The sequence below is a fragment of the Phocoena sinus genome, chromosome 1 (genome assembly GCF_008692025.1).
Source record: "Phocoena sinus isolate mPhoSin1 chromosome 1, mPhoSin1.pri, whole genome shotgun sequence".
NCBI classification, from domain to species: Eukaryota; Metazoa; Chordata; class Mammalia; order Artiodactyla; family Phocoenidae; genus Phocoena; species Phocoena sinus.
In genome coordinates this window covers 150,965,285-150,976,858 of record NC_045763.1, presented here as the reverse complement: position 1 = coordinate 150,976,858, position 11,574 = coordinate 150,965,285, and the positions used below count along the sequence as shown (strand labels likewise).

The window sequence follows — 11,574 nt, the reverse complement described above, 5'->3', positions numbered from 1 at the left end:
TTCTCACTTGTCCATTATCCACATCACCCACATGGCCGAGCCCTATCAACATTTCTGAGCATCAGTTCCCTCTTACAGAAAATACCAATAAAATACCATATAGTATAACTGATACATACATGCCTAGTACTGACTCACTCAAAATAAGTGCTCAAGAAATTGTAGTTTTTGTCAGCATCTTGTCAGCTATGCAGCTTCTCCATGTGAGTTTCTGTCTATTGGTTTCAGTTGCCCACTTTCCTCACGTGAGGTGCCAACCTCAAACCAAAGTCAATGTGCATTGCCTGCCAGAGACCCCTAACCGCCTAATCCTTCCCGGATGAGGGACTCATGGCTTCTTCTCCATTTCAGTACAGAGAGCTTTCCTCCCTCTCTCACTGTCTTCTCCTAGCCTCAATTCTTAACCCTAATCTTTCATCTCAGAATTTCAGCTTTGTTCCTTCCCACTTCCTTCCTATGGTTGCTTTAACCGAAGTGAGTCAGGTCTTACTGAAAAACTGACCACAGCCACTCGGCTCCCACCCTCCCCAGACCAGGGCTGCCTGGGCAGAGTGTGGGGGGGATCAGTGTTTACTCAGCCCATTCTTTCCCTTCTCCACCTCAAGTCGTAGGGCTTTGAGTAGGGCTTCCCCAGCCACCATGCCCCGCCTAACAGACCGCAGTCAGCAGCCTATCTCACATTTGTCTGGTGGCTCAAGGAGGAGAACAGAAATGCAGCAGCTTTAATCCTTGGGTAGCCTATCAAGTGGGCGACATTTGCTTATATTCTACTCTATTAGGTCCAACCTGTTGCCTCTGCTCAGCTCCAGGAGGATTTGGTAGAAGATTTTAGGTGTGAATTCTAATAACAGCCAACCGTGTGCACTAGGACCATCTCCTAGTGTCCGGAGACACGCAGCACTTATCGTAATCTTCACAATAACACAGGCAAATTAATATTCATCCCTGGAGCTTTGGAACTTGAAGGAGCAAACAACAATAACAAAAAAGAAGACAAAGAAAAAGCCACCCAAACCTAAAATACACTGAAAAACTTCCTCTGCCTTGCTTTTTAATTTTGGTATGTACAGAATCTCATCCTTAGCCTTGAAAATCAGCATGATCATGAAGGATGATTCTTTAAAGGACTGAGTTTAGGGGAAGAATATGGTGGTCTTTGCCTATTGGCTTTTGAAGGGGTAACAGCTTTTCCCTGATCAGATTTGGAGGTTTCCGGTTTTCTGGGAGAGGGTAGCTGGCTTACTTTCTCTGGAATGTAGAATTCATTCATCTACTCTCTCCTATCTTGGAAACTTTGAGAGAATATTTTTAGCCAGACAGAAGTCAACTGACACCATAACACGATATTAATAAGACCCATTTATTTATTCAAAATTAAAATCTGCTATGAAGACAGACACACAATGTAACATTCCCAGAGGAATTGAATTGCTTCTAGTTCAGACTGAGTTCTATTAGAACCAATTTTAGGTCATTATAAATAACAAGCTGGCCACAGCTTGTCAAGAGTGAAGTGGCTGGGGAATGAGGTCAGGGGAATCCCTCAGAGCCACTGGAATATTAATCGTCAAGACGCTCCCTAGTTTCTCTTCTTACGAGCGTAGGAGTCTTTGTAACACTCCGGGAGCCCCAGGCCCAGGGACAAGAGAAATTAGAGGGAGGTCAGGGAAAATAGCCCAACAGCTGTCAAGTGTGGTTAGGCTTGGAAATGAAGCTGCAGTTGACTCCTCAAGGAACAATTTTTTTCCCCTTATGTAACTTACAATTTCTCTTAAAACACTTGAATACCATAGGGTATCACTCTATGGAAACAGCTTAAACACAGGTGAAAATAATAAATATTGAAAAAATGTATAATATTGGGCTTCTTTCTAAATATTTCACAGAGAAGCTCAGTAAATAAATAGAAATGGGAGTTGAGGTATCAGAGGTAATAAATATTCTAGGAGAGAGGTACAATAGGGTTTTCCAGGGAGCTGGTTCTGCTCTCCCAGAACCCTGGATCAGATTTCAAAGATCTTCAGTTTATGTCCTAGGGTCTAGTAGAGTCGCCATCCTGGATGGTTTCTTCACTAGAATGCGTCAGTTTTTCATCTTTGTGGTCATGTAGGCTTCTATGTAGTTGATGAAGATGTCAAACTCACTCATGGCTTTGTAGACACCCTTCTCTTGGAGCTGTGTAGGAAGATAAGAAATGTTTAGTGAAAACCCCATCTGAGCAAGTAAGTGGGTTCTCCGCTTGGATGGTCATGACCCTGGGACCCAGAAGCTATACTAGCTCCCTTGTGTTGGGGGATGAAGGACAGACCCTGGGGACCTGAGGATATGCCCTGCTGTCAGGAAAGGCTGTGCATTGGCCTGGACCATGGCCAATAGGCAGCAAGAGGAACATTCACTTTTGCAAAGCACAGTCTTTCAAATGGTGCCTTTTCAACAATTTTAAAGGTCATGTACTCACATGATGCTTATTCAAAATTTGATGAAAAGACATTAGGGGAACCACTTTGAAAGCAAGACATTGAGAGAAGGAGAGAAGGGAGCCTATTTTGTGTTTATGTTCCCCCACCCATGGATTGAGGAGGTCCAGCCCTGTTGCTCTGGCCTACTGTCGGGGGATTCATGCCCCCTGATGTTGGAACCCTGCCCAGTGTCTGTCTCCAGCCCATGAAGAGGACATAGGCTCCATGGCTTCTGGGAAATGTGGTAGAAGAATTCATGGACAGTTGAAAGAGTGAAACCCCACTTGGTTTGAGAGCTGACTTTCTCAGGCACCTTGGGAGGTGTGACTGGAAGATGGAAAGAGAAGGGAACCAAGTCCACATAAGGGAGAGCTCTGCTTCCTGCTCTGAGTTTGGGGGAGTTCAGGCTGCACCCCTGGGTGTGTTTGTAAGTGCACGTTCACGTGTCAGCTTCCTGCACGTGTGGCTTCAGACTTGATTCCCAACAAGCTACTTTCTGTTTCCTCTGTCACTCTCCCAGCACCCAGCTCACTGTGTTCACAGCTGGCTGGCCAGCCCAACCCGCAGGCCTGCAAAGGCAGGGAGCAGTCATTTAGAAACCCCCCAAAACACTTCACAGAAAACAAACAGAACTGAGATGGCAGCTCCTCACTGGCTGAGGAGGGTCACACCATTTGTCGGGTTCCCACACTCCCTCCGAGCGAAGTTCAGGGCCTGCTGAGCACCGGCCAACCTCTGCCTCTCGGGAGTGGGCAGAGGTCATGGCCCCCAGACCCTCCCTTGCCAGCATCCCAGGCTCACCTTATTGAAGACACTCTTCACCTGCTCCACCGCTTTGCTCTTGTTTTCACAGGGCAGAAATCGATGCTGTGGAAGGAAAGAGAAAGTGTGAACAACACTGGCGCCCGGGTCCTGGGTCCATTGTGCATGGGGGACAACCCGGGAGCAGCGACGGGCCAGACTCATCTTGGACGCCTACTCTCCACAGCTCCTGTGAGGACGAGCCTACCTCGTCCTTCCCCACCAGACAGAGAAGAAAACACAGCCCAGGGAGATTACTTGTGTTTCCCTAGGAGCTGCTCCCAGCTGCTTACAAGGCTGCGTCAAACACCCAGGTCTTGCAGTTTCCTCCCCTGGCACGTCCCAGTGTCGACCAGAGCCTGAGCCAGTCCTTCTGTCCTTTTCCTGCTTTTGTCCTGTCCCTCTCCATCAGCCCCAGCCACGAGGACCATTTCTAAGTCTCCGAGGAGCAGAGACACAGTCTCAGCCCTGCAGGCCAAACCCGTTGCATGGTCCTCTTCTACAATTACAGCCCAAATGATTTCTCAACATCAGTGAGGGAACAAAGGAAGCCAGTGGTGAGGACATCATTCAGTTGTAGAAATAAATGATCCTGGGGGATTATTCACAGACACTAGCTTGGGGCCGAATAGCCCCCTGGTCCCTCTAAAATGCCAGGGAGAATCCTGTCAGTCAGTTGGGCTCCACTTGAAGCTCTGCTCTCAAAAGGTTAAGAAGACGTGGGGAATGGAGTTTCCTCCCCCGGGACCCTTACCTCTGGCCCCTCCTGCGGGGCCCAGGTCCTAGGTGCCCAGGGACGAGGGAGCCCTGACTGAAGCTCTGGGCCCCTTTCATGTAGAGAGAGGGGAATAGCTAACTAATAACCCACAAATGACTCACAAATAACAGGAAAGCTATTGCAAACCTTCACATGTAAATGCCTAGCGGCCACCCCACCCTCTGCTCAGAGAGAAATGAGCAAGTGATGCGGCTTTCAGTGCCTGGCCGGAGGGAGAAGGCGCCTGCCAGCCTGTGTCTTTGTGTCTCCGGGTGGGAACCGGGTTTGGGCAGGATGTTTCGGGAAAAGCCCAGAGGAGAGAGAGCCGCCTGCAAGGGAAAGAGCTGGCCTGCTACTCACACAGCGCCTCAGCCGCAGCCTGAGGGTCTTCAGCTTCTCCCCCAGGGAGTTCACGTGCTCTTTGATGTTGGGGCCATGGTCCTCAGCCTGCGGCATCACCTCCTCCAGGTAAAACTGGATCATCTCCGACAAGGCTTGGCAACCCAGGTAACCCTAAGGGCGGAAACCAGGATGGGTGGTGACCCGGGAGGAAGAGCTACTGCTTGAGAGGACGGCTTTGTCCCCGGGGACCTTCTTAAGTGGCCATCTCCCCCCAGGACCGAGCCCTAGTGACAGACCCCCTCCAGCTACTGACTATGTGCTGAGTTAAGATCTTCCCACTTCTCCTTTTCAAAGTGAGGGAAGTGGACCCCAGCTCCTTGCAGGCGAGAAGCAGAGACGCCCTTAGTCACGCTGCACACCGCACCCCCGTCCCCGCCCAGCCCTCACCTTAAAGTCCTCCAGCAGAGACTGGCTCAACAACGAGTTGTCCAGCTGGTCATTCATTTGCTGCAAGAAGAACACAAGGAGAATGAACCCAAGGTTTGGGGAAATAACTGAAATTGACTGCTTTTCTCATGCCCTTTTATTTATAGAGTTTTTGATTTTTAATCAATGCAGACCTGGCCCCAAAATGGAAAAGAGAGCTTTCAAAAACAGGACATGCAACGGTGCTGGAACTCTTAGTTAAATCAAGTCCTTCCCCTTGGGATCAAGTTCTTTTAAAAAAAATCTGGCTGATTTTGAAGGCAAGGCAGAAGCTTGCCTGGGTCCTGGACTTTCTGCAAAACTGTGTCACATGTGCAAGGGTCCCCATACCAACCCTTTGCAGCCCTTTGCTTTTCTGTCTACCCGCTGCCGACATCCAGCTGCAGCACTGAAAGTTCTCCGCGAGCGGGAAGCATCTCCTAATGCAGGTTTCCCCCCTGTATGGTGCTACCCCAAACCATCAGTCTTTCAGGTTCTGGAAGCCCTCTAAGCTGAGGAAACTTATGTTTCCCTGCCACAGGGTATGGGGAACATCTTCACCTCCAGTCAGACCCTTCGTGATCTCTCCCAGCCCATGAAGTATTGAGCTCCAGAGAATTCTTATACAAATTTCCGAGCATAGGAGAGATAGGAGAGATACCTTTCTGAAGGGAGCTTTTTCCTGCACAATTTACGGCAGCACCAGGGATTAGATTGACTCACTGAACCCGCAGCTTGACCAGGGACTCTTACGAATTTCAGTTTGGCGGGGAATGGGTGTTGGGGGTGGAGGTGAATGAAAAGGAGGCTTTATAAGCTCCAACAGGACGCCTCGTCAGGCAGTCCCAGGGAGGAAGGAAGGACAGGAGAGCATCATACTCACAAAGAAAGTCTTCACGCTGCTGAAGGCAGCTCGGAGCTCCCGCAGCATGTGGGGCAGGCTGTCTGGGAAGTGGATGCAGCTGTCCTTAGCCTGGGTGCCCTGGTGTTGGCCGGCTGCCACTCTGGCCAGGAAGATCAAGCAACAGAGCAGAGCTGAGCTGGGCATGCTGGTGTTCTGCCTTCTTCGTTCAGTCAGACTTGTGGTTTGGTTTTGCAAGAGCAAGCCCCTGTTGTGTAGACCTTCACCTACTGGGTCCCCCTTTTATATTGTGGGGCCTCGCCATTCATAAAAGCCACAGTGTCACAGATTTCCTGGCAAAAGTGTCTTCTGATTAAAGCTCCTCCCTTCCCTAGACCTCTCCAACTTTGTATTCGTTGAAACTCTTACTCAAAGGTTTTAATTTTGCATCGTAAGCAAAAGAGATGGTTGAAAAATGAACTTCTGCATATGGTTATTTTTAGGAGGAGCTACCTCTCTCTCCCTTTTAAAATAATTTTTCAGCTTCTCTTAATAAAAAAAAAAAAAGTTGTTTTCCTGGGGTGAACAGCTGTTCTGTGCGCAGGGACCCACAGTTGTGGGTTCCATTCACGTGTTCCTAGGTCACAGTGACGTGGACAAATTGGCCATTCCAGAATACACTGGGATTGAGAAATAACTGGGTCCCCCTCCCCAACCTGGGTTGATACTCAAGGCTTCTCCTTACTGGATTGGGAAGTCACCTCAGCACTCCAGACCTCATCTTCCCCAAATGAAAACAGGAGTGTGAGCTAAATATCCTCAAAGCTGTCTTCTGGTTCTTTCATTTTATGTTCCAAGACTACTCCTTAAAGAGGCCAGCTTCCCACAGGACAGGCAAGGGTGTCGGACGTGCTCCAGGTTCCTTCTCTGGCCCTGGATTCATTTAGACTCTCAGATCCATGTCTCCAACCTCCTTGGCTAGCCACATCCTCAGGGGAATTAGTAAGAGTGGTCCACGCTTACTGGAAGCTGTACCTGCCAGTCACCATGACCCTTGTCTCCATTTTACAGTGAGCAAACCGAGGCACATGGATATTAAGTACCCTGCACATGGGTGCTGAATGAGGGAGCCAGAATTTGCACCCAGGCCTGCCTGATACTCAGGCTGTTCACCTTTCCCTACTCTACACTGGCCCCAGTGTGCAGAATGGAAGATTTGGCTTAAAGAGCCCACTAGGTTTCTTCTGGGTTGTAAGCTTCAGTGGCTGGAGACTTAACATTTGAAAGACGGGGAGGAAGAAGTAAAAATAACAAAGAAAATAAGTTGGGATTCCATGAAGGCTGGACAGGAGGCCCTTTTCTCCCCGCTTACCTATCCCTTGTCTTCCTTCCAAAGAAGCCTTAGTTGTCTTGCTTTGGATTTGCACATGTGAGTGTGTGTGTGTGTGTGTGTGTGTGTGTGTGTGTGTGTGTGTGTAGGGGCAGAGTAGCCAGATATGGTGAGGAATGTTGCACTACCACTAGAAGGTACCACTAGAAGGAAAGGATGGTGTGGTGACATTACTTTTACAGATATGAAGAAAGTCATATGACTTTCTTGACCTTGACCTCCCCCTTCTGCAGGGGCTTCTCCCACTGCCCCACTGAAGAGCTCTGATCTGGGGGGACAGGAGGCCGGGGCTCTGCCACTCAAACCTAGGGCAAGTCACCTGACCTCCCTGTGTCTGTTTTCCATCTATCCCAAGGGGACAGCTGTACCTGCCTTCTGTCTGCCGGGGGCCTTTGGGCTTCACATGGGATGGGGCCTGGGGAGGTAACAAGTGGATTCAAATGTAGGATATCTCCAGTGTTTCTGTTATTTTCTTGCCTTCTTGCATCAGCACTGGGATACCTCAGGTGGCCCTGGGCTCTGAGTGTGCCCCATTAAAGAAGCTCACTGTACCAGACAAGGGGGCAGACATGCTGGGGCTGGGCTGGAGGGAGTGGGAGGGAGGAGGCAAAGAGCCCAGGCTGCAGATATACCTTGTGGGTCAGGATCAGGGGACTGTAGTCTCTCTTCCCACTCTTTGGGGAGTGTTGATGCAGAAGCCTAAGAATCACAAAGGGAGAAAGAACCTTTAGAAATAGGTGCGGAAGGGAACTATATTCAATATCCTGCGATAAACCATAATGGAAAAGAATATGAAAAAGTATACATATATGTATAACTGAATCACTTTGCGGTACAGCAGAAAGTAACACATTATAAATCAACTGTACTTCAATCAAATTAAAAAAAAAAAAAAGAAATAGGTGTAGAGCTGACTCAGGAATTGCTGATCCTGCCAGATTTACACTGGCCTTAGGAGTTCTGAGTTTTGCCACGAGGAAGAAGAGGAAAGGGGTCAGGGGCTGGGTTTTGCACCCCTTCCACCCTACTCCTTCCCTCTTGGCTCCTGGGTTTTCTGGGCTGTGTGTGCTTCAGCCCGTAGGGCTGACTCCTCTCTGAGCTGGGTGTTCTGGGTACCGACTCAGCCTGGCAGACCAGTCAGGCCAGAGGACCCAAACCCAGGGCAGACTACGAGGGCCCCGGTTCTGGACCCAGACAGCACAGATTCCCCTCTTACCTTTGTCTGCCACTGTGCCATGTGGTTTTCTCCACTACTAAGTCTACAACAAATGTCGCTGTCATCCATGTGCACAACTGCCTCGGCCAATCAGCTGTGAGCTCCCTGAAACAGGGCACTGTTCCATTACCTTTTGTGTATCTGGTGCCGAGTACAGGGTCTGGCCCATGGAAGGTGCCAGGGACACAGCTTCCTTTTTTCTCTGTTGGGATGGGCATAGCAGAGTACCCTGTGGGCCTGGACCAGGGCTGGTCTGGCAATGGCAAGCACTCAGAGCAACTCAGGAAGGCAGGCAGTATCTCTTCCACTTTCTTCTTACAATTTGAAATATTAAATACACACACACACACACACACACACACACACACACACAGACACGCACGCACGCATACATGAACATAATGGCAGGAGAAGGGAGTTGGGCAAGAGCCATTTCTATCTTTCTTTATTCCGTAAGCCATTAGGTAGGGTAAGGGTTAGGCTCTGACTTCTTTCTTTGTTTTGGGATGTTTGGTAAATGTTGCCAGTTACCTCAAGCCATTTGTTGAATTTTTTTATCCTTTCTCTGTTGATGTGACATTGTTGTCCTCTCTCATCTCAAAATTTTCAGAATCTAAATGGTCAGAGACCACTTAGGCAACTTCCTTGATGCAATTAATTAACAAATGGAGATAACAATATCTTCCCTACCCACATATCTCACAGGACTGAGATATCTCACAGGATGTCAAGCTGACACAAGAGAATAGGTGTGAACATCTTGGGAAAAGTTAAGACCCTTTGCTTATATATTGACCAAACAACAAGAACAACAAAGATGACTCCTGTTCTCAAGACCGTGAAGGTACCATTCATCTGAAAAGTCATCAGGATTCACCGGGAAAAATCCCCAACTCACAGGTCATGTAGATGTGACATAAATGTCAGCAGTCTGCATGTTAGATTTGAGTTGGGGTTTCAGTCCAAGGGAAGAGCCCAAGTGGGGAAGAAATTGAGCGAAGCAGGCACCAGTGGTTGGATGGTGTGTCAGTCTGGGCACCATTTGGCCCTGTGGATTTCAAGACAACACAAATGCCGCTCGTTAGACTGTGAGCTCCTTGAGAGCAGACGGTCTGAGCCCAATTCTCCCTCAGATCTAGATTCATAGCAAGTGTCCAATACATGCCTCTTAAATTGAATTTAATGAATTTTTTTCCTTGGGGACTCACTGGGAAATCAGAGGAAAGTGTGGGAGGGGAAATATCTCTTCTCTTCCATCCCTGCTCCAGAATATTCCCTAATGTTTCATATTCAGCTGCAAAAGAAAGAAAGTCTGACTCACCATGGCTTAAAAAGGAAAGGGATATTATTTTTTGGTCTTCCGTGACAAGAAGTTCAGAGGCAGGCAGTCCAAGGCTAGTACAGCACTCCAGTGTCATCCAGGACCCAACTTTTCTGCCTTCCTGCTTTTCTATGAATTGTTGTAGGATGTCAGGGAGGAGGGACGTGGGTAGAGTCTAAAGGTCCAAAGGCATGTCAGCCCAGGAGATCCTAATAATTTTTCTGGAAAGCTCCATCTATGAGTTTCACCACTTTAGCTGCAGACGACTCCAGGCAGACAAGAATTGTGAACAGATTTTGGAGGGTGCGGTCTACAGTGCACAAGAGCTTATAAGGAATCACCTCGCAGCTAACCTCATGCTCAGCAAAAGGGCAGCCTTCTTGGTGTAACTGTCCTGTATCTTGCAACAATTCTGCCGCTCAGACCCAAGAGTGGGGAACAGACCGGGAGCCCTGTGGGGCTGCACTGGAGTCACAAAGAGAAGGCTATGGAATCTGAGCTTGCCGGACTCAGGGTTCAGCCAGCTTGCCTGTCAACAGGGCCACCACAAGCGAAGCAGGCTGGTCAGTGATGCAGGCAGAGAAGGTGGGAAGGTGCCCGCCCAGGACAAGGGAGCTGACTGTCTCAATGAAGAATCCCTTGGGGGCTTGGCTCCTGTGTGCGCATTTGTAATCATTATTTTAAGGCTGATAATGGGAGTTTCATTTCTTCTTCTTCAGGACATCTAGAACGTACAATAGTTTCCCCAGCTTGAAATTTCTAGTATTCCCTTGAATAACCTTGCTCAGCTCCCTGGACCGAGGCTTCCTCAGGGGCTTTGCTGCAACAGGCCTGGTCAAGAGAACAGAGTGTGGCCATCACACCCCCCAAGTGGGGCCGGGTGGGACCCCAAGGGACAGGGTTCTGTCTTTGAGTTTGGCCTTGTGGTTGAGGTGCTTCAGAATAAAGTCCTGGTGGGTCAGAGCTTTAAAAGGAGCCCGAGTTGGGGCTGGCCCCTAGGCCGAATCAAGCAAGGGTTATGCAAACTGGAGTGGGTGCCCTTCCGAGGACTGTGGCCGGCAGACGCTGCAAACCACAGCGGAAGGGCTGATCTTTGGACAGCCAATGTGGAATTCCCTTTGTACAACGGTGGCGCCATATCAAGCAATTTGGATTTTCCTTAGGGGACAGACACTGTGCTCTGTAACTTCTCATACGAGAGATTTGGCTACAGGGGCCAGGACACCAGGTGTTGGAGTCCTTGCCACCCAGAGGATACAGCTGTCTCTGCTCTGTCTGCATGATTACCTAGAATAACTAGTGGGTTCCTGAGCCTGGAGCACAGATAGATTCCTTCAGCTCCAGGGCTGTCCCTCTGATGGGATTTAGTTTACTCAAATTTCCCTGGATGGCTGACACATTAAACTTAGTGTGTCCGAGCAGGACACGTTATCTGTGTAGTCACTCAGAGGGCCCCATGCTTGGAAGGGCCCTGCATTTGCTCTGTTGTCACTGTCTTGAATTCTTAACAATTGTTGAACAAAAGGCCCCACATTTTCATTTTGCACTGGGCCCCCAATTTATGTAATTGATTTTTATCAGAGACTAAACTCATCATCTTCTTTCTCTCATCTCAGCTTCATCCAGTGACATGGCACCCTAACTCAGCAAGGGGACCACCATCTAACCTAACATACATACAAGCCAGACACCTAGAAGTAACTTGTCGGTTCCTCCCTCTCCCTTACCAACCTATGTCCAATCTATTAGCAGGTCTTTCAGATTTTTCTTCATAAACATCTTTGTAATCTGCTAACTTCTCTCCATTTGTATCAGCAGCAGCAGCAACTGTCTGGTTCAAGCTTCCATCTTGTCTCTCCTGGGCTCCGAACAAGCGCCTTGTTGATATTCTAATATCCATTCTCCATACTGTCCTCCACTTTGTATCCCAAGTGATTATTTTCAAATACCAATCTGATCATGACTCTCCCCTTGCTTAAACC

At 48.7% G+C, this 11,574-nt stretch overlaps 1 protein-coding gene across 1 annotated transcript; it reads right to left on the bottom strand.

Moving 5' to 3' along the window:
• Nucleotides 1-1,348: 1,348 nt before the first annotated feature.
• On the bottom strand, nucleotides 1,349-5,964 carry IL10 (interleukin 10). Its single transcript, XM_032639042.1, has 5 exons — nucleotides 5,708-5,964; nucleotides 4,807-4,866; nucleotides 4,378-4,530; nucleotides 3,261-3,326; nucleotides 1,349-2,175 (listed from the first exon to the last, which is right to left on the bottom strand). Exons 1-5 carry the CDS (start codon nucleotides 5,870-5,872, stop codon nucleotides 2,083-2,085), a joined length of 537 nt encoding a protein of 178 aa, XP_032494933.1. The 5' UTR covers nucleotides 5,873-5,964; the 3' UTR covers nucleotides 1,349-2,082.
• Nucleotides 5,965-11,574: the final 5,610 nt, after the last annotated feature.

Bases quoted from the DNA above. Each gene is read 5' to 3' on its own strand.
- IL10 (XM_032639042.1), bottom strand. From the start codon at position 5,872: ATGCCCAGCTCAGCTCTGCTCTGTTGCTTGATCTTCCTGGCCAGAGTG. The intron at 4,867-5,707 runs GTGAGTATGATG...TTCTTCTTGCAG, and splicing joins GCAGCGTGAAGACTTTCTTT to CAAATGAATGACCAGCTGGA. The intron at 2,176-3,260 runs GTGAGCCTGGGA...CTTCCTACACAG, and splicing joins TGAAGAGTGTCTTCAATAAG to CTCCAAGAGAAGGGTGTCTA.